At 39.2% G+C, this 23218-nt stretch overlaps 1 protein-coding gene across 1 annotated transcript in view; it reads right to left on the bottom strand.

Moving 5' to 3' along the window:
• Nucleotides 1-23218, bottom strand: part of LOC109112385 (UPF0606 protein KIAA1549L-like) — a 115235-nt gene that overhangs the window by 26207 nt on the left and 65810 nt on the right. The window contains exons 13-17 of the mRNA XM_042774718.1: nt 14992-15182; nt 12849-12979; nt 8879-9003; nt 4975-5204; nt 637-769 (exon numbers count right to left, since the gene is read on the bottom strand). Coding sequence (XP_042630652.1) covers nt 637-769; nt 4975-5204; nt 8879-9003; nt 12849-12979; nt 14992-15182 — 810 coding nt within the window. The remainder of the gene's footprint in view (nt 1-636; nt 770-4974; nt 5205-8878; nt 9004-12848; nt 12980-14991; nt 15183-23218) is intronic.

Here is a 23218-nt window from a genome sequence, read left to right as displayed (position 1 = left end):
CAAAAGCTCATTCTGAAATCTGAATAAAAATTTATGTTTTGTATGTGCATATACCTTAATTCACCTTTTAGAGTTAGCCTATTCACTGTTTATGTAATTATGTTGTTTTATTGTTTTTATTTATACACTAATACAAAATAAAATTTTACAACAATGAAAACTCTAACACCATTAAAATACAATAAGTTAATGATTTAAATGTTGGTTAAATTAATAATAAACTTGGTCAAGACTGATTCCATACTTTATTCCCATCTGCAAACCAAACCACTGTGCTTCTGTATCCATATTTATGAACTTATGATTATTATTTGAAACAACCAGCACTTATTTAAAAAAATAAAAATAAAAAAACACGGCAAAACAACAAATCCTGAATAGACTGTCAGCAGCAACTAACCAAGCGTAACACAACACAACCACTTCTCCACCCAATAACAATCAAGCAATGCCTTACAAAATCATTTGTAACTGTCCAGTGTTATATACGTATATGTATCTATGCATTTGCCAGATGCTTTTATCCAAAGTCACAACCTTGCTGATGCTGGCACCACGCTCTACAGCTGTGTTTTTTTCTTGAAGCCTTTACATCTTTGCTAATGTTTTATACAGCTTTTCATGAAGAACACTCACATCATAGCCACTGTTACGGATCCCCTTTCTGGGTCTCTCTCTCATGACCAGAAGATCCATCTCTGTTCCTCCAGGACTGGGACTGTTTAGAGACTGTCTGCTGCGATGTGTGGGGTGACTCACCTGAGAGGGTCTGAAACCATCACACACACACAGAGACAGAGACAGAGATAAAGACAGAGAGAAAGAGAGAGAGAGAGAGAGAGAGAGAGATTTTAGAACAGTAACATCTGAACATGTTAATGGGACTATGTAAGGCCTGTGTCTATGTTTGTGTGTGTGTGTGTGTGTGTGTGTGTCTGTCTGTCTGTCTGTCTATGTATGTGTCTGCCATGTTCACTGAAATAGATACAGTATTCAAGTTAGGCAATATAAGTCATTTAATGGTCTGCACTCTAGAATGAGTATATTCCTCCATGCTGCATATGCAGTCATCAGAAAAGAAACGCTGTTTCAGAGGAAGAAAAAGCTGCATTTTAATTACATTTTAGAATATAAAGACTTTTTTTTTTTTTTGAATAAAATAAATGACAATCCATTCAGAGTAAGATCAATGAACACGTGTTAAGTACTACCTTGTCTCATGGCATAAATGTACCTGGGTGGACTTTTTTAGCGAGACGCAAAATACAGTACGTACAAATAAGCGCATATCACTGCAGTTTCCAAAATAAATGAACACTAGAGGCAGTAAAACTCCGACATCTTTTATTGCTTTTCACACAAATTTACAGAGTTTCGATTAATAAAGTGTAATTTTCACACAATTACTTGAAGAATATCATGTCATGACTTCAAAACAATACTAATATGCTGGGAGATTTGAAAACTGATGCTTTTGAATGTTAGCATCGCACATAACCAGCTTCATATCTATGGGTTTTCATAGACGGTAGGTTTGTTCAGTAGCTCACAGAGTAAGGAGACGTACTTGAGAGGCAAGGAGCTCCAGTTTAAATCCCGTGTAACCATGGTTCGGTCATATGATGCTGCTAAAAAGGACATTATTTTGTGTATTTGGTGTAAAGAAATGTGTTTATGTGGTTTAAGGTTGAAAAAAAAACCACATTATTTTCCATATACTGTACATTATTGTTTCTCCTCTATGCCCTGCCTTCTGAAACGCATCGATTTTTGCAAGGCTCGTCGCTCTGAAAAGCGAGGTGTGCTGTGATTGTCCAGCTATCCAGCGCATTGTGATTGGCCGAATGCCTCAAGTGTGTGACGGAAATGTTACACCTCTTAACATATTGTGATGCCTGGTCCGGCCAGAGTGACGAGACATAAAAATAAAGCTAATTATAAACGTGATATAAACATGATGTCTAGTCGTGTCTTCTTTTGGAAGGCAAAAACAAAGTAGTTTCGCTTTCTCAACGAAACAGCGTCCCACACCGTGGCCTTGAGATTGCAGAGGCCAGAGGCCTAGAGTGAGCAGAGGCGGACGGCTTGAGAACGGTGCGACAGGCAGATTCCACAAAGGAGCGTACCTTGGGCTTGCAGCAACCACATGTGACGACCCTGGGCTGGACTCCGCTTCGTCCACGTTGAAAGCCGATTTAGTGATCCACAGTGTACACAGTGTAAAAGGTACATTTCTTTCTTTGCGTGAACATCTGGGCGGCGTTATGCAGATCTTCCCACATACTGACATAGATATTTGGGGGCGTGTTAGAACGAGCCGTTTCAGGGGGGCATGGACGAATGTTAGCTTTGATAAAGAATATCTCTTTGGATTTGAGACATTAGTCTTTGCAACTTCACAGATCTTCTTTATTCACCAAGAGCTTGTAACACTCCAAAGAGAAAGGAAAGTTTGAAATCACATCATTTGACCCATTTAACACTATCGGGTAGGTTTAGGGTTGGGTTTGGTGTAATTTCCAACACGATAGAGCATTAACTTTTAGCGACAGTCCCCAGATATTTGAATTCTGAACTGCGGCAATACATACCAGAAACAACATAATAAAAACACAGCAACACATACCCATTTAAACATAATAAAAATGTACCAGGGTTCACAAATTGAACCAGTGTTTCAGAGCCACTCAGTGGACATTTCTCTTTAAAACTGTGGCGAAACGTGCAGTAAGGCGCGTAAAAACGGTGTTACACAAAAAGTGTACAGAGGTACGTATTTTTATGAGTACATAGTACATAGGTTCAGTTCTGATAAAAGAAAAAAAAATATGTGAAGACATTATCAATTATTTAGAGAATATATAAATAACTGTTTATTGTTTAATAAAACAAACTGACAAAACAGTCAACACCATGTCTCCATGATGCTCTGGTGTCAAGATATGGCAGGGGTCCTCAGAATACTGGCCAAAAGTTGGTGTCTTAATCTGTTTTAGCTTAAAATTTATTTCATATCGCAGCAAACTTGTCATCGCAACATCAATTGCATTCCATTTTTGGCCAGATAAGGCAGCTCTATTGTGATGGATTTACAATGACATAAAATATGATTTTTTTCTAACAAAAAAATACAAACATTACAACAGAATTTAAGAACTTCACCGTAAAAAAAAATAAAAAATAAAAAATGCTCTGAGAAAAATCATCTGGGAGTTGATAAGAAATACTTTAATAAGCACAAAGATTGAGCCGCTGTGTAGACAACTTTATTTAGATTTCATCATTCTGAGTCCTGCGTCAAAGCTATGAGCCAGCTAGACAGCAGATCACAGTAAAGCAGAGGTTAGCACTTTTACTCAGAAAACACAGCAAAAATAAGACGCTTAACTATAAAGGGTCACTAAAAGTTCACTCAAAGTTTTAATAAAAGTAAGTAAAACTCAAAGTTTTAATAAATGTCCTCAGCAGTTTTAAAAATACATAAAGCCCCTTAAAGGACCTTTCGAAATGCTCAGTAAGACTAATTTAAATAATCAGTGTTCTTTCAGAGGGGTTGACTTTATAAAAGAAATTAATAGATATTTATACACACACACACACACTATCTATCTATCTATCATTTTTATTTATTTATTTTATGGCACTGTGGAGAAAATGGGACACTTTGCTTTTCTCATAGGCTTTAAGTAAAACAACTTTCCCAAAGGCCTTCATATTAAAACCAAGAGAATTTCTTCTCCAATGTCATCTGAACGAATCATTGGGGTGAGATTTTAAGCCATGCCAGTAGTCTCCAGCAACTGAGGCTTAATCAAATGGAAAGCTGAAAGCCGCAGAAAGGTACGCTCTCCTTCTTTAAACAATGAGCAACACATTACACAAGATTTGACAGAGTGCCAATGGATCCAAAAAGGAAATTAAGTATTTAAACTGAGACAAAACTCCAAAGCAAGGGCATTTCAGTCAGCTAATGAGACCAGGCAAAGGATGTACTGAATATCTGATCCAGTCATGTCTGTGACAGCAGCTTTTGTACCTACTTCTGAACTCCTGGGAAAAGAACAACAGAGATTTCTGAGCATACAGTGTTTTCATCATCAAGGCTCATGATTGCTAACAGCTAGTCTACAAAGCTCACTGCATATTGACTCCAGGCCCTTCTCAAAAAAGAGTTTTTAAAAGCCTCAGGAATCTTTTGCAGGTGTTTAGAGTTAATTAGTTGATTCAGATGATTAGGTTAATAGCTCGTTTAGAGAACCTTTTCATGATATGCTAATTTTTTGAGATAGGAATTTTGGGTTTTCATGAGCTGTATGCCAAAATCATCAGTATTAAAACCATAAAAGACCTGAAATATTTCAGTTGGTGTGCAGTGAATCTAAAATATGAAAGTTTAATTTGTATCATTACATTATGGAAAATAATGAAAAAATAAAAAAATAAACTAATTTAATGAGAATTAACTACATACTTGTCATTTGCTAAATGTTCCTGTTTTATAGAAAGCTAACCCATTGAATTGGGCTACTTTAACTAACTGTTGTCAGGTTGGCAATTTTAAGGGCTGTCTCAATCACAAAATTATTCCAGTGCATTGAAAGGTTCGCTCCCTGAAAAATCCCACAATGCTCCGCAAACACCAGAGTGCACTAAGGCTCAGTAACATCACATTTCTGAAGTGCAAAATACATTATAAACAGACTGTTTGGAATTGTATTATTAATTAATGTTCTGATATTTTATCTAATGTAAAGATATTCCGTAATTTTTAAGTGTGTTTTAAGTATCCAAACACTTTTGGGACCATTGTAGATAAATAAATTAACAAATGACACTATGGCCTTCATCATCAGGTATAATTTGTGTAGATCAATAATTCTGAAAGACAGTGTCACAATAAGAATTAAAGTGTGCACACATAAAGACAACCATATCTTGTTAAACACTCATTTCCATTCAAGCAAAATCCCTTACCTCCTGTGATACTTTACAAATGTGGATCCCCTGTCATCCTCCAGTGCCTGAGCTCTGCTCTGTGGGTGTGGAGGCCTGTCATGGCTGTACTTGTGTTGCTGACTTAGGTCTTTAGTGCTATCTTTCCCCTCAGCAGAAGGGATGCCATAATATCCCTTCCTCTTGGCCTTCAGTCTAAGCTTATTCCTGTAGTGCTCAATGTCTGACTTCTGTTTCAGTGCAAAATTCACCTGTATACACATAAAGGGAAAGAGAGAATTGTAACAGGCCAATCATTCTCCCCCCAAAAAATAAAAAAAATAAATTGAATGCATTAAAATTGTGGCTTGAATTGATTTTCCATAGGTAAAGTGATATTATAAAATAAATATGTGCCAGGGCTCTTTGAAGCCCAAATTTGATTAAATTAAGCAAGACTACCCATTGAAATATGCTATATATATAGTAACAAGTCCACTGAAGGCGAGCGTAGTGAGAACCCAAGTGCAGTTTATTTACAAGGTGTAATCCAAACATCCAAACACAGACTTGACTAGACTTGAACAGACTTGATGTGGCATGAACAGACTTGACATGGCATCAACAGACTAGACTCACCGACTGCAGGTTACAACATTACACGACAAGAGACAATGGCAAAAACATGACTACTTATAACAGACAATGAGGGTCACATGACATGAACAAACCAATGAGCAAACAGAACTGATAATCACATGACAAGACAATAAACCAATCAGAACATGACACAATGAACAAGAGGAACCAATAGCATGAAGATAAGACAAAAAATGAAACAAAAAAAAAACAGCAAACAAACAAAAGCCAAATAAAAGACACAAATAACCAAACAAAAACCAAAAAATTAAAGAGAACAGACAAATCACCCCCCCCCCCCCCCCAAGAACTTGTTGAACAGAAGTCCAAACTGGAGCCAACAGAGCACCAGGCTCGTGAATCAGAGGCAGGTTCAGACTGTGGAGCAGTGACAGACAATGGAACAGAGGGGGACCTGGGCCATGTAGCAGATCCAGAGTAGTATGGAGCCATGGCGGAGCAGGCCTAGGGGGGAGCCATGGCGGAGCAGGAAGAGCGGGGTGGCTAGGCGGTGCCCACAGAGCATGAAGCCATGGTGGAGCAGAGACATGGACAGACCACTTGGTCGTGACAGGACAGACAGTGAGTTCATTAGCGGCCTCCTTGGCCGTGGCAGGACAGGCAGAGAGTTCGTTGGTGGCCTCCTTGGCAATGGCAGGACAGGCAGAGAGTTTGTGGATGGCCTCCTTGGCCGTGACAGGACAGGCAGAGAGTTTGTGGACGGCCTCCTTGGCCGTGACAGGACAGGCAGAGAGTTTGTGGACGGCCTCCTTGGCCGTGAAAGGACAGGCAGAGAGTTCAAAGGTGGGCGCCACCACCTCGGGAGGTACTGCAGTGGACACCACTGCCTCTGGGGGCACTGGAGTAAATTCACGGTCAGGAGCGGCCTCAGGAGCAGACTCGTGGACAGAAGACATCTCTGGAGCGCAGTGTGCAGCCCACAGGCTCAAAATGGCGACTGCCATTACTGGAAGCACTGAGGTCATGGGAATAGTCTCTGTGACAGCCATGACATGGCGAGACTCAGGCTTGGCTGGGGACTCAGGCGTGGCAGCCATCTTGTGTGAAGGTTCTGGCTTGACAGGCATGATGTAAGCAGACTCAGAAATGGCAGCCATGTTGTGACGAGACTCTGGAATGGCAGCCATGTCGTGACGAGACTCTGGAATGGCGGCCATGTCGTGACGAGACTCTGGATGATCAGCTGCGACATGGTGAGACTCTGGATGATCAGTTGAGACATGATGAGACTTTAGAAGGGCGGCCATTTTGTAGAGTGACTCTTGTGTGGCTGCCATCTTACAATGGAGTTCTTCAATGGCAGCCATGTTGAGAAGATCTCTTGAGTGACCAGCATGATGTGAGCAGGCTCTGGCTTGGAAGACATGACGTAAAGAGGACTTGGCATAGCAGGCATGACAGGAGCAAACCCTGGGGTAGCAGACATGATGTTAGAGGACTCTGGCTTGGCAGACATGATGTGATCAGGCTTTGACTTGGTAGACATGATAGGAGTAAACTGTGACTGGCATGTCGGGAGCAGCTCCTGGAGTAGCGGGCATGATGTTAGCAGGCTTTGGCATAGCAGATATGGCATGAATAGGCTGTGGCTTGGCAGGCATGACGTGAGCAGACCTCGGAATAGCAGGCGTGACATGAACAACTCCAGACATGATGGTCGGGATGTGAAGAGGTTCTGGTGTACTGGGCACTGTAGGATTGTGGGGCTCCTTATCCACAAAACCCACAGTGTACGATGAGCCGCACAACAGCAGAGCATGATCAGTGTATTGTTCCAGAGACCAGTTTATTTTGCCTCCAGGTAGCCAGGAACAAATGGGTTCATTTAATCCTTGACAAAAAATGTCTTTTAATGCCACATCATTAAAATCCACATGGTTGGAAAGTTCAAGAAACTAAATAACATAGTCCTCAATGGTCTGACTTCCCTGACGGAGGCTCAGGAGGCAAAAAATTGCTGGGTTCATGGTTGAGGGTTGTGTATTCTTTAACGAGTCCACTGAAGGCGAGCGTAGTGAGAACCCAAGTGCAGTTTATTTACAAGGTGTAATCCAAACAGAGACTTGAACAGACTTGATGTGGCATGAACAGACTAGACTCACCGACAGCAGGTTACAACATCAATTCACGACAAGAGACAATGGCAAAAACATGACTACTTATAACAGACAATGAGGGTCACATGATATTAACAAACCAATGAGCAAACAAAACTGATAATCACATGACAAGACAATAAACCAATCAGAACATGACACAATGAACAAGAGGAACCAATAGCATGAAGACAAGAGGGCAAGGGAGCATGAAGGAAACAGCAATCAAACAATAACAAAATAAAAGACATGAAATCATGAACATGACAAAAGCCAAAACATGAAACAAAACCCACATTATATATATATATATATATATATATATATATATATATATATATATATATATATATATATAATATATATATATATATATATATATATATATATACCAGGCTGCTTGGATGCTTTTGCAAGGAGATCTGTCTATCTCCTTGCAAAAGCATCCCAGCAGCCTGGTAGCCTGTAAACATAACTTGCTGTATAAAACTATAAAAACCTGTGAACCCCAATTTTTCAGAAGTTGCATAACCGTCAGCCAATTATTATTGAAGTGCCAGTTTTGCAGCCATCAGTGCCCTTTTTTATATGTAAAATGATCAGAAGGTCAGTAAAATATGGTGGCCTAGAAATGCAAAACAGATTACAATTCTGAAAACAAAATAACAAATTACAAATGCAAATGCAAATCTAAAAATCAAAATAACAATTCAGAAAACATTATAACAAGTCAGAAAACATTATAACAAGTCAGAAAACACAATGTAAAATCAGACAACCAGAAAAGGTAGGTATAGTTTGAGACAGCGCCATTGGTTTGGGATTACTCACCGCTGACAAGACATCTGTCAATCAACGTATACAGAAAGAACCAGCCAAAGAACAGCAGAGTCGTGGTAGAAAGTGGTATGTGTTTTCTGACTTATTTTATTTTTGGATTTGTCGTTGTGATTTCTGACTTGTTATTTTGTTTTCGAATTTGTCATTGTGTTTTCTGACTTGTTATAATGTTTTCTCAATTTGTTGTTGTGTTTTCTGAATTGTTATTTTGTTTTTTTTAGATTTGCATTTGCGTTTGTTATTTTGTTTTCAGAACTGTAATCTGTTTTGTACTTCCTCGGCCACCGTAGTAAAAGGACTTTGGTCAGTGGTTGCCATCTGAAGCAGTCTCCAATAAAATCAAGTCTTACCTCTCCATTGAATACAGCAGAGTCCTGGCTGCGGTCGGAGGATGCAGGGCACGAGTAGGTGGGTGGAGCTGCAATTGGTTTTATAGAAATAAGCTGAAGTGATCCTGAGGAACTATCATAATGATCTGCCAAAAACAAAAACACATAAACTTTAATGTCAGCAACAAGAAACTTAATCTGATTATGCAAGCAGAATACAGACAAATTCACTTCCTTATTATGTGACAGCACCACTGGCCAACATTATCACTTCTGCTGAAGATTAATTTCCTTAGCTCTCATTTCCTATTTAAATTGGAAAACGTCTGATCCTAAAATTTCAGCGTATCTTTTGATTTTAATTAACTTTGTCCATTTATCAAGACAGATTAGGTCTGTCCACTTCTGAGAGACTACATCTAAATATATTCATATGGAAGTGGAAAAATTATAGGATAAGCAAAACTGTACATTTTGTCCTAACCATAAAGAATTAGACTCTATGTGAGCAGAATCTAACAAGTTATATAAATGGAATGGATCTTACTGCCCGTTTTCTTTTAAAGTAATAGTTCACCACCCAACAATTTAAATTCTATCATTACTCACTGCTGATATTTCTTCTGTGGAATATACCCCCTCTAAAACATAACAAATTCAGTAATTACTCTTTACTTAGAAGACATGTTAGGGTTCTTTGGAGATGTAATGTTCCAACAAGCCTGCTTGATCAATTACCAAAGAAGAATGCCAAAATTATTCAGCAAAATAAGATCAAAGTGATACAATTTTGTGTTACAAAAATGAGTACACCCTCCTGAAAGTTACTGAATAAAAAATAAATTAATAAATAAAAAATTATATTGTATTGGTTTAAGGCTATTTTTGATCAACAGGTACGTATATTGAAACAAGACTTTTAAAGACAAGTAATTTCCTGACAATTAAAAGTGTTATATAGCCCACTGAATCATACTCAGACTTAATGCTGGCAAATAACATGCAAGTGTCTCAGAGCCGGCAAAAGCTATGAAAAGAGTGACACTTTATTGCACAGATTATGACGCAGCCTGCAGAAGTGACATGCATGGTTGTTGTCACCACTAGAATTACCTATTATAGCCAATGCAAAACAAACTAATTTAACCTCTTCCAAGGCCCATATCTACAAAATAGAGACTTCTGGAAATCCATACTCTGGTCTCAAGAGTCAATCATTTCAGATCCAAAAGCATCCAAAATGTTCTGGTGTTGCTAGAGGAGGAGTACAGTGAGAAGTCCTCGGTACCCACAGTGATGTTCAGTGGTAGTAAAGCTTTTAGGGATGAATGAGTGCTGAAGGTGTGAGGGGGTTGTGCTTTATCAATGCTGGCATGAATTCATACACTACTACTGATGTAATACAAAAACTTGAAACAGCAGATGCTACCCTACTCTCATTCCCTGCATTATTGGGCATTTTTTCAGCACAACAATGAAGATATTCATTCTCCCAAGGTGAAAATCCTTCAGTGGACATGTACTGTATTTCACTCAATCTTAACACTCTTGAGCAGCTGTTGGGGATTCTGTAGAGACGAGCTGAGCAAAACTCCCCATTAAAGACCAGAGAATTTAAGGAGGTTGTCCAGGAGTTAAACAGAACAGATATGAAAATTTGTCATGAACTTGTACACTCAAGAAGGGTCAGAGCAGTATACTTTAAGTTCTGGAGGACATACTAAGTACTAAAATATTATACATTTTTCTGAATTAAATCTCAGGTGCACTCATTTCTGCAGTCCTTCATTTAAACAAAATTGTCTAATTTACTTATCTTACAGAAAATATTGGCATATATTTTGTTGTTTTTATTAAGTATATGTTTAATATGTTTCAATTTTGCCATCTTTTCATGAATTATATTAGTGATCATTAAGAAAATACATCTTTTATATTTATTCAGATGGGGTGTACTCATTTATGCTGTGCACTGTATAAAGGAGAACTGAATGGATCTTAATGCAGTTTTTTACATATCACAACAGTTCATAGTGGCAACATCAATCAAGCTCTGAAAAAAGCAAAAAGCACCATAAATGTAGTCCATATAAATGACATAATTTTAATTTTTGAGAAAACAATTGTTTTAAATTTGGAAAAAAATAAAGGTTTTCAAACTGTTGTGTTGGAAATATCTACCTTCTCTACTAATCTCAATCTTTATTTATTTATTTTTTATTTTTTACAATAAAGGACAATTTGATCCAATGCTGTTTGGGCCCCAACGTTCTTTTTTTGTATTTAATGTAAGAAAAAAATAAATAAAAATAGAAAAAAATAATAATAATAAATGCATACAGGTTTGTAATTACTTGAGAGTGTTATATATTACTATGTTCTAATAAACAGAAAATGCCAGCCAATGTGTTGTTGACAATGTTACTTGAATTAATACAAGAAACATATACAAGAAACAAATTCCTTGTATGCGCAAGCATACTTGGCAATAAAGCTCTTTCTGATTCTGACTTTAGCAGTTTTGTACATTATATTTCTGGTCGTAATTTGATATGTAATTAACGGTGTCAGTAAAGAGCACTGGGATAAAATATGTGATGTATAAAGGTAAATATCACTAATGTGTGTTTTGTTAAATTATTAAATTATGCAATAAGATTAAAAATCGTATTTAATTGTACGTATTTAGGATGCATATAAACACTAGCGGCTAGTGACTATAAATTTAGGTAGAGCAGATTCTGTCAAAGCAGTCCCACTTTATATAAGGTGTCTTTAACTGCTATATACTTAAGTCAAAAAAAAAATAATACTATTTGTTTGGTACAATGTACTTGGTGGGGGGTACAGTTAAAATTAGGGACAGGTTTGTAATTATAGATGCAATCACAGAAACTAACTGCAGATGTAATTACATAAAGGTATTTTAGAATATAGGCCCTATTTTAACAATCTAAACGCATGGTCTAAATGTGTTGTCCCAATTCTCTTAATGAGTAATGGGTGTTTTTTGGACGTAGCGTGCAATAAACCGATCAGAGTCTGCTATTTAAACAACGTGGCACAGGACAAGAAAATGAGAACTGTGTCGGGCTGAAACTAGCAAAAACACTTGCACTGCACCTTGTGCCGCATTGCGCTGGGTGTATGATAGGGCCCTATAAGTACAATGTAAAAACATGTATATTTACAATAAGTTCACCGTATCAAATGATTAATTTAAACACCAGTACATAGTAGTTTAAGACACTTCATATAAAGTCCGCTTAAGTTATACAATTAATCTACAAAGTTTCATAATTAATACATATTTATTTATGATTTACCACTTGTAAGCAATGTTTAGTTTGCTTACATAATTTAGCCTGAGGGTGGTGCTCTAATGTTGATTGACAGGCTCCAAGTACACATGCATGTTACCTTAAAAGTAACATAAATTTAAAGTTGCATTTAGTGTGTTTGAATGTTGGTTTGGAATGGTGTGAGTTGTGGAGGAATCGATTGTGATTGTGTTCACAATCTGACTTATTTAAAGAAAAGTGCTATAAGTTTTGCAATATAGCAAATATATGTGTAAGGGTTAATAGAGTTTAAGAGCCCAAGACCAAAATGGCCATGGCAGAAGAAACACTGAAGTGTATTTTTTTTTGTTTTTTTTTTATTAACATTTGCTCACTTTGCCCATCATCAAGGATTTATTCTTTCCAAAGAGTTTGGTGCGATGTATTTGAGATTGCATGCTCTACAATGGACAATTGTATTTTTGGAGAGTTAGCACAATTATTCCTGCCTTTTGAAATTTTATTTGTCAAGATCACACCTCCCTTCAAATGTCTATGGAGGCAGCTCATTAGGTTTTTTGGAACAGAGTGATTGTTTTTTCTTTATGAGAATAGGACATTTTTGGGAAAAAAAATCATTGATTTCATGGATGTCTTGTGGCCTGACAGCACAAGTGTGAAAGTGCTGAAACTGTGAAGGCATTTCTCACCATTACTCTTTCTCAACTCCTCCTTCGGGAGTTTCTGCTGCGTTGTGGCTTTTTGCACACCCGAGCCCTTTCCTGAGACCTCTTTCACTGATTTGCTGCTGATGACGGAACCATCCTCACTCAGCAACCTACTGCAAGTAACCATAGAAACAAGGAGCAGCGGTGAGTCGGTGCATGTGTGAAATGAGAGGATGGTTATATCATTTTCTTTGTCTGCATCCTCATCTCAAAAACATACAGTACATATAAATGCAAGGACACATAATCAAACAAGTAAAACACATTTACTTGTACCAAATCAATGTGGTGCTTAAACTAGAGTATTGATGGTTTTGATTGTGAACATTTTATTAGTCCATTCAGACATTCTAGGATAGTTAATCATGGCTTTAAAATGGCTTTCTGAAACACAGATAAAATACAGATTACTAAATTCTGGACTATGGAGCAGTTAACTAAAATAAATTAGATTAATTTAAAACCAGCTGTGCTAATCTGCATATATATATTGCTGCTATTATTGCTGTCGGATTCCCACATTGTTAGTTATTATTTAATATATACTGGTGTGAGTGAGTGTGTGTGTGTGTATATATATATATATATATATATATATATATATAGTGATACAAATTAATTTATAATGTGTTTTTGCAAATAGCTGTGTGCTCAGTACGGTCACTCTGAATTCAGCAACCCTCTTACTGCTGTGAGCATTTGCTTATTCTTCTTTCTGAGGATAAGTTGAATTATGGGTGTTGGTTTTAGGGAACTCTATAGGAATAAATAAATAAATAAACACCTCTGTCCTTCTCTTTATTTATGCTTCCCTCACTCTCTTCTTACATAACTTTGATTATTTATAGATTTATCTGCCGTCTAAATGATTTAAAAAATTCACGGTCTCAGTCAAAGCTGTTGAGACATTGGTATTGCTGTATTTTGTAACTTTTTATTGTGTGTGGTAAGTGCTTAGGGTTGTATATGTTGTCCTATTATCCTTTTTTTTTTCTTTTTTTTTTGGACATTAAGTCATTAAGTCAAATAAAAGATTGATTGGTTGATGACTTTGACTATGATGATTTAGTATTTCTGAAAATCCTGACTATTGAAGTGGGTGAAAGGGATACTAAATTGAGTCCTTCTATGACATGTACACTTCTGGTCAAAAGTTGGAGATAATTATATAAATATATATATATATATATATATATATATATATATATATATATATATATATTAATGTTTTTGAAAGAAGTCTTTTATACAAACCAAAACTGAAATTATTTGATCAAAAGTAAAAACTTTTTTTTTTTCTTTTTTTTTTTTTTTAATAGTAAGAACATAATACTTTATTGTGAAAACATAATCTTACCCCAAAATATTAAGCAGCAAAAACCTAATTAGTTAATAATAATAACAAATATTTCATGAACACCAAATCTGCATATTAAAATGATTTCTGAAGGCTCAAATGACACTTAAAACTCAAGTTATGGCTGCATAAAACTCCTCTTCCACAACACAAAAAAAAAAAACATAAAAAATATTCAAAAAAAAAAAACATCTCTTTTATAAAAACCCTTTTAGCATAATAAACAACTTCAAAAAAAACATTTTAAAAAAATCTTATTATCCAAACTTTTGATCAGTAGTGTAGTTCATGATTTACAATTCAGCTGAACCTAAGCTGGATGGTCTAAATCAAGAACATATCCACTTAAGTCAAACTGTTTGACAGTTTGAAGCAAGATCCATTTATATCACACTCCATGAAACTAAGTGAAAGCTACAGTATGTACATCTAACCATATGAAATTCATTAACAGTCAGTCACCTTACTGTAACTATCAGTCAAACTTTTAAGAGGCCACTGATCTCATTAACACAGTGTTAAGATCATACTGACATGCTGAGCATTGATTTTATTTAAAAAGCAATTATCATACAAGTATCTGTTACTATATCCATTATCTCATCCTCTCTTGAACAATATTTAGCGTCTCTAGCTTATGTCTTCCATGACAAGCAGTTTTGTGGGCCTGTGCCAAATAACAGCAAACGACAGCATTACTGTTAGGGCTGTGACATGAATACTGAGTATTTACAGCATGCCATAAGTGTTAGGTTTCTTCACACATACCTTTTCCTTATCGCACTGTTCAGGCTCTTCTTGGAAGTGGATCCATCTTGGCGTGCAGGCTTATCTAGGGACAGGGGGGCATCTCGAATGGGGTGGGGCAGAACCATAGTCTCCTGGGTAACCGGGAGGGTCTCCTCATCACCACCCTGCTGACCCAGGTGTTGCTTGGCATAGTCAAACCCCTGAACAGGCTAAGCAACGAGCAAACATTCACATATTTGATTACAGATAAGAAGGTTATTCTTATACACTGTACACATTTAAAAATGGTAACATCTAAATTACCTGGTCAAAAATATTTAAATAAATGGGGTTGCATCAGGTATAGACAGCTCTTTACAGTAAGCACTTTTTGCAGGTTACCACTTTTTACAGTGCATAATGGGGTTTACTTAAAATATCAGTTTGAGACAGATAAAACATTTTGTTTTTTGTTTTGTTTTTTGCTACCAAAAAAAATTATCTGGTTTTACATTCCTTTGGACAAATGTTTTAACTATATATTTCAGGCATGTATACTATAAAAAGAACATGTGCTGTCAGAAACCTGACTGCTCCATTCAAATAAAATTTGTAAGGATCCTGTGAACATTAATGGTTTCAAGTGCAAGAAATAAACCACTAAAATGTGGTTTATGTGGTAACATCTAAAATATTCAATTTTATTCAAATCAACAATTCATTTTTTATGACTGAAACAATCTGACTGCAACACATTAGACCAAGGAAAGTTCAAGAGTTCGCATGTTAATATAATCCTTAGATCTAATGAAGGTAAACAGATTTGGCAATGGTGGGACTTGAAGATGAGACTTTAAACAAATCCTATTTAATTAAGTAGTCATGGGGGAATTTAGTGGATATTAATTAAGTTATTTAAAGATACAAATTAGAAATTGAGGATGCTGTCTCATACAGTAGGAATAGAAAATAATCACCCCCTTTAAAATAAGCAAATTTTGTTGCTTTGCAACCTGAATTGAAGACGGACACAGTTTTGTTTTATCCAGCTATATTTATTCAGTGAAACGGAGGGGCGTAGCCATCATTTCAGAAGTGAGGGGGACAGAAATGTTCTATATATATATATATATATATATATTATATGATATATATATATATATATCTATATCATATACATATAGACATTATATATATTAATTGCAACATATAATACATTCCAGTTTTTTTTGAACAGTAAGATTTTTAATGTTTTATAAATAAGTCTCTTCTGCTCACAAAGCCTGCATTTATTTGATCCATAGTACAGCAAAATAACTGCTTTCTGTTTGAATATCTGTTAAAATGTAATTTATTTCTGTGATCAAAGCTGAATTGTCAGCATCATTACTCCAGTCTTCAGTGTCACATCCTTCAGAAATCATTCTAATATGCTGATTTACTGCTCAAGAAATCTTATTATTATTATAATTATTATTATCAATACATAAAACAGTTGAGTACATATTTTTTTTCAGGATTCTTTGATGAATAGAAGGATCCAAAGATCAGCATTTATGTAAAATAAAAAGCTTTTGTAACACTTTTATACACTATAGCAGGGGTGGTGAACGTCGGTCATTGAGAACCGCAGCCCTGCAGAGTTTTGCTTCAACCCTAATCAAGCACACCTGAACAAGCTAATCAAGGTCTGAAGAGTTTGCCACCCCTGCACTACCATTCAAAAGCTTAGGGTCAGTATAATTTTTATTTTTCGGAAAATAAATTATATAAATTAATACTTTTATCTAACAAGGATGCTTAAAAATAATAAAAAGTGATGATAAAGACATTTATAATGTTACAGAAGATTTCTATTTCAGATAAATGCTGTTCTTCTGAACTTCTTTTCATCAAAGAAACATGAAAATTCTACTTAGATGTTTTCAACATCATAATAATAAATGTTTTTTTGAGCAGCAAATCAGAATATCAACATGATTTCTGAAGGATCCTGTGACTGGAGTAATGATGCTAAAGATGTAGCTTTGAAATCACAATAAATTACATTTTAAAATATTTTCAAATAGAAAACAGTTGTTTTAAATAGTAAAAATATTTCAACATTTTACTGTTTTGCTGTACTTTTGATAAAATGGCTGCAGGCTTGGCTTAACGAAGAGACTTCTTTAAAAAAAAACCATGAACTATTCATGTTAAAAAAAAAAAACTTTTGATGGTATGTATAGGCAGCACTTTTTTTTTAAATTGGCTTAGAATCAAACTACTGCTGGACAATAATCCATAATAATGGCTTTCTAATGTCATATACTACAAACACTTTATCACATAATAAGGCAGAATATTTTCCTATAGCAAATATAATGCTATATCAACATGATTTCTGAAGGGCATGTTTCATATACTTTATTAATGATGCTGGATGATGAGCTTGAAAATCACAAATAAACCATATATTTCGCAATCATACAGTTAGTCTTCATCTCAAGCGTTACTGTTTTCTTAAAAACAAAGGTTTCCCTTCAAGGGAACTTCGACACTGCGTCCTCTAGGGGTCGCTATGGGGAACACCTCGTCGTGACCCGTGTCTGAAGCATACAATGAAAAAACACCAACGATTTGGCCGGCGACAGCCTCTGACCGTCACTACCGGTGCGACTATAAAGGCATCAGGCACCGGAAAACACGTCATTCATCTTTCTTCGTCTTCAGCTGACTGTTTTTCTGCATGGCAGCGTGCATCTGGACGAAGTGCCACTGTCCCTACTCAGCGATGGTTACATTCTGTAATTATCACTGAGCACGTTCACTTTCAAGGCGTTTTCGGGCTGTGTGTCCATCCGTGTCGGCGTTATTTTGCGAACCTGATGACACCCACAGTCTTTGCGTCTTTTGTTTGGGCGAAGATGGCACGCACGCGACGTCCTTGAGGTGGGCGATTTGCGTGCATTGCGAGCAGTTTCCCTATGACGTTTAGACGCTCTCGTGTGTCAATACCCTTTACGGCCAAAGAAGGGACAGCCATCTGCTTCTTTGTTAGCGCCTTCGGACCCGCCGCTGGAGCTGAAGGCTTGGAATCAGAAAGAGCTCGTGGGGGATACGCAGGAACCTAGCATCTCGCTGAGGAAAGTTTAGAGAGGGACTTTCCCTTTCCTTCTCTTCGGCGGCAGACGAGAGCTGAAGGAGGCTTCAGGAAGAAGATCTGTTGTCATTAACACTTTCTGATACTGAGTTATCCGAGGATACTGGGTGGAGTTCTGCCCAGGGATGAGCAGGGCTTTTCTGACCAACTGAAGAAAGGGCACGAAGCTGAGCCTTCTCAAACACCATTCCTGCCCTGAAAGAAACGCGGAGTACTAGTTAAGAACTTATGGAGTGCGCCCAGAACGGCAAAGTTGGACTTGCCATGGAATTTCGTGCCAGCACTCAAGGGCGGGTGCGCGTGGTCGCGCTCGATAGTGAGCAGCGTTATTTGTCTGACCATAGCCCTCCAGCCCAGTATGTTGAGAGGTCCATTTTTGCCTGATTTACACACAGAAATCGAAAAAAAATGGAAAGGGCCGTTTTCTTCTCGCATCCAACCGGTTTCCAGCATACGATTTATGCCCAACATTCGAGGGGATCGCCGCTAAAGCGGCTATGAGAAGATGCCCCCATGTAGAAGAGACGCTGACGCTATCTATCTCTCTGTGGGGGAACCATCCTCTCTCAAGAAGGGAACTCCCTCTTGCGCCATCCATACAGCCCCTACAGGAGTGCGCGAGCTCATCCCACACTTAAATATGTGGTTGAGCATGCGCAGCAGCAGGTCAGGCTGTGGCTCGTTTTCACAAAATACCATGTGCTTCAGGCTTAATCAGGCTGATCTGCTCGAAGGACCTGAATAAAGGCGGGGCCCTTTCAGCTGACCAGGTATATCACCGAGCTGGCGCCGCACCACAGACCGCTCATCTCCCGTGCTACCAAGCAGGCAACTTCCTTTCCCGCCATGGGTAGAGTCTATGGCACCATGGTGGTAACGGAGAGACCATCTGGGTGACCTGGCAGGACATCGGGAGAAATTCCCGAAAGGGCTTTGCTTCTCGATGCTCAGGAGCTCCGGTCCAGAACTTCTGATCTTTTTTCGGTACCCGGAACCGTCGAGGATGGTGGTCTGAGAAGTGTTTAGGGAGGCAAGGAACTGCGCTCGGCAAAGCCTTTAACATCCATTCATTCCACGAAGGTAACCAGGTCCGAGCCCGAACAACATACAGGGGTTATTTTATAACTCCCCTCCTCCCTGCGCTGATCAAAGACCGCGCAGAAGCGCCTAGTGTCGCGGCTTCGCGTCCTGCCCCCCCTGCGGGTGGTTTAGTAAAAAAATCATGGAACCACGAAACATGCATAAGCAGTACGTGAGGGATTGTTTTCATCACTCGAGGCAGAGCGGTACTCGTCCGGGATCAGAGCGAGTACCTAGTAAAAGCTACTCAAAATCCCCTTTGGGTAACGGTATTTCTGTTTTTAATCCTCCCCGCAGCCTAATTCTGCCCTCGTCTGGACCACCAGCTCTCCACCTGATCGAGCTTTAGGTTGAAAATTTCTCGAACATAACAGTCTCCTAGGAGCGTGGACCTATGCTAGTTTCTGTGGCTGGTTCTATGGTTCATAGTAACCAGGACCTTATGATGGTCCCGGGCTAAGAGGAGGACCTCCCTGAGCGAAGGATCCGAACAGCAGGCGGTGGTGCGCTCTAACTGTCCCCGAACTTCTATATGTTTCTCATGAAATTGCGGTGGTTATGTGGCTACTACTAAACTCTGAAGAGTTTCCTTTACAGTCCCGTGGTCTGCCAGGTTCATCGGCGTGTACTAAACACTCGTCACCACCCTGTGGCCGTCCGGCCTTGTGCTCCTGGTTTAGGCGACCGAGATCAAAGGTGTCTGCGGGAGCCTCGGTGATCCTCAGACAGCACTGCAGGGAATTTCATGGATGTCGCAGCCAGGTCACCCTGAGGTGCCTCCTGGCTGCTTAATGGTAAAGTATCGCATCCAGCGGGAAGTGGAGCAGCGGTGCGTACAGCCAGACTTTCACCCTGTATACAAGGTGCCTCAGATGATTCTCCCCCACCTTGAGCTGTACAATTGATTAAAGCGAGCTTGCCTGGCCCGTGCGGTTCAGCGCCTTTTGCGATGCTTAGCCTGAAGGTACACACGCTAAGCTCTGTGTACTTTCCAGGAGACCACATGGTGGTCCTTGTGTGCAGTGAAAGCACTTTTGCGCATTTATTTTCTAAATCCACGTAAGTGGTAAAGTGTGCACGCAAAGACTATGGGCACTTTCTTAAAAATCCTGTCCGGTAAGGGTTACGAGCTCCGCCTCGTCCCTCTTTCTTGAGATGATTAGGCATCCTTGGGTTCCTTGGGCTCTCACATCGCTCAGCCAGTATGTATGTTGTTTATACACTTCAAGCATCGCTCCCCTCAGTATGAGGGGATATTTGGGCGATTCTCGTGGTAGTTTAGCAGAGGCTTCCTCCTACAAAAAGGTCGCCTATGCAGCGCGATAACTCCAACATCGGAGTTCTCTTCTCATAGCGAGAAATGAGTCTCGCTGTTTTTCCCCCTCCTGCTTTTCCCTTGGTAAAACCCCAGCAGGAGCACTAATGTGAAATCAAAAGCGAAACCATGTCATCTCCTGAGCTGCTCTCTCGTCCGAGTGCCATTATAGCGCCCTCCTCTAGAACAGTATTTGAACAATCCACCTGAAATTCTTGCACGAGCGCACTTTTCCTCCTGCCTCACACGGCGGGTCCTGAACCGCGGGCCAAGGCAGATGCTGCCTTTTTTGTTTTTCGCACGCTAAGAGCGAGAGCTGAGCGTTCTTTTTCCTTGAAATCCTCGCATGCACGCAGATTGGCCTCATCGACATCGGTTGCGTGCTCTTTACCCAAACAAAATCAGGTAAAGATCGTGTGTCCATCATCGGTGTCAAATAATGCCGCCCAACGTATCCATACATTGTCCTAAAACCTTGCTAGTAGCTCGCCATGATAACAGAGAAAGAGCGCTCTTACCGGTTTTTGAGGATGCACGCTTCAAACAAAACAGTCAGTGAAGACGAAGAAGTAGAAAATGCTAGTTCCTAGCCTTAGCCCTTCCCGATGCCTGTTTTTTAATAGTCGCAAGCCGGTAGTGACGTCCAAGGGCTGTCGCCGGCCAACTCGTTGTGTTTTTTTTTTCATTTGTATGCTTCAGACACCGGTCACGACGAGGTGTTCCCCATAGCGCGACCCCTAGAGTACCGCAGTTCGAAAAGTTCCCTTGAAATGGGAACAGTTGTTTTAAATAGTAAAAATATTTCAACATTTTACTGTTTTGCTGTACTTTTGATCAAATTAATGCAGGCTTGGTTAACAGAAGAGACTTCTTTAAAAAAAACATTAACTATTTTACTGTTAAAAAAAAAACGTTTGACTGGTAGTGTATAGGCAACTTTATTTTTAATTGGCTTAGAAATCAAACTACTGCTGGACAATAATCCATAATAATGATTTTCTAATGTTTATATACTACAAACACTTTATCACATAATAAGGCAGAATAGTTTCTATACTATAATAAATGCTATGTCAATTAGCACTGCATTGTTCATATACTTTATTTATTACCTGGAGATGACTTGAAAAGCACAAATAAACCATATATGTGCGCCAATCATACATTTAATGGTCTTTCAGTGTCCAAATTAGGAATTTCCTCAATAGAACCCCCCGTTTTCATACAGCAATAGCTACACTTTTGCCTATATTAGGAATTTCCTGGTTTGACTTTCTGCGCAAGAGCACCCTCCGGCTTCGAGTATGAATGAAACACATACTCTATGGACTGTTTAGCACTCTGTGATGTTCATCTCACCTTATTCTGGGTCAGAATAAAATATCAGGTGACGCGCAGACTATCCTGTCTCTTTGAGTTTAAATCTATATTTATTCACACCAGCTCTTGAAAACCTCTATGCGAAAACACTTGCATAGATAGTTTTTTATAATTTACATGATATTAAAAGTGGGGGGGGGGCATGTCCCCAGTGTAATCTACGCCCCTGGTGAAACGTCTCGGTTACGTATGGTAACCCTCTTTCCCTGAAGGAGGGAATGGAGACGTCACGCAGGTGACCGACAAATTGGGATATCACTTCGATAGACCAATCTACTTCGAGTGTAAACTAAACGAGCCAATGCACATTGGCATGCAATAATTGCATCCAGCTGCCGCTGATCACAGCGTGAGTATAATAAGGCAGCAGGGGCAATGCATACCAGGTTTTCACTGAGGAACAGCAACCGTGGTGACAGGATGTGACCGATGAATGACCGCTGCCTATGCCCCTATTTGGTGTAGGCCGATTGTCAAAGCACTATCTCACTGGGTGAGACTGGATAACACTGGGAAAACGTACCCATTCCACTTGGAAGAGGGACGCTGCTGAGGCCCCATCCTTCCCGAAGGAGTTTTCAGAAGCAAATACACATATAGCATCTGTTTAGGTGTATATGGAGAAATTGGAGGTGATTGAAACCCTCTTGGGAAGGCAGATGTCTGCCAGGGAAACACGGACTCTAAGGCTATACCGTGAACTATACACAGATGAGTACCACTTAGGTCTCAATATGGAACCCAGCCTTCCACAGTTCTCACGGTTTAATCGTGAAGGCCTGGCGCTGGATATTCCGCCATGTCCGGCTGCCAAGGGTGATGGAGGATCTCAACAGGGTCTACAGTACGGACACTCTGGAGGAGTTTTAGCAAGCCGACACTAACCGGGGCCTCTTGGTGCCATTACCCATTTCCGGCTCTACACGAAGGCTACAGAATCTAGTAAACGTGTTATGGGTCGCCCAGCCCTACAAATATCTGTCAGCGAGGCACCACAAGCCAGCGTACCGAAGGATGCAACACTCCTAGTTGAGTGAGCTCGCAACCTGAATGGGCAGGGCACACCCTGTGCCTGATAATCCAGGGCGATGGCATCCACAATCCAGTGGTCTATCCTCTGCTTAGAGACGGCATTCATTCTCTCCTGGCCAGACTCCGTAACAGACAAAGAGCTGTCTGAGCATCTTGGTTTGATGGGGGCCAGGACTGGTGGGGCGGGGATGGACCACCTCAATCTGCTCCCGTGCAGCCGAGAACTGCTGGGCCAGGTTATCAACCGCGTCGCCGAAGAAGCAGGTCTGGGACACAGGGGCATTAAGGAACCGATCTTCATCTGCGTCCCTCATATT

This window comes from Cyprinus carpio, chromosome A18, assembly GCF_018340385.1.
Source record: "Cyprinus carpio isolate SPL01 chromosome A18, ASM1834038v1, whole genome shotgun sequence".
In the NCBI taxonomy this organism is placed as follows: domain Eukaryota; kingdom Metazoa; phylum Chordata; class Actinopteri; order Cypriniformes; family Cyprinidae; genus Cyprinus; species Cyprinus carpio.
The sequence above is the reverse complement of the archived record's forward strand: the minus strand, read 5'-3'. Positions and strand labels throughout refer to the sequence as shown.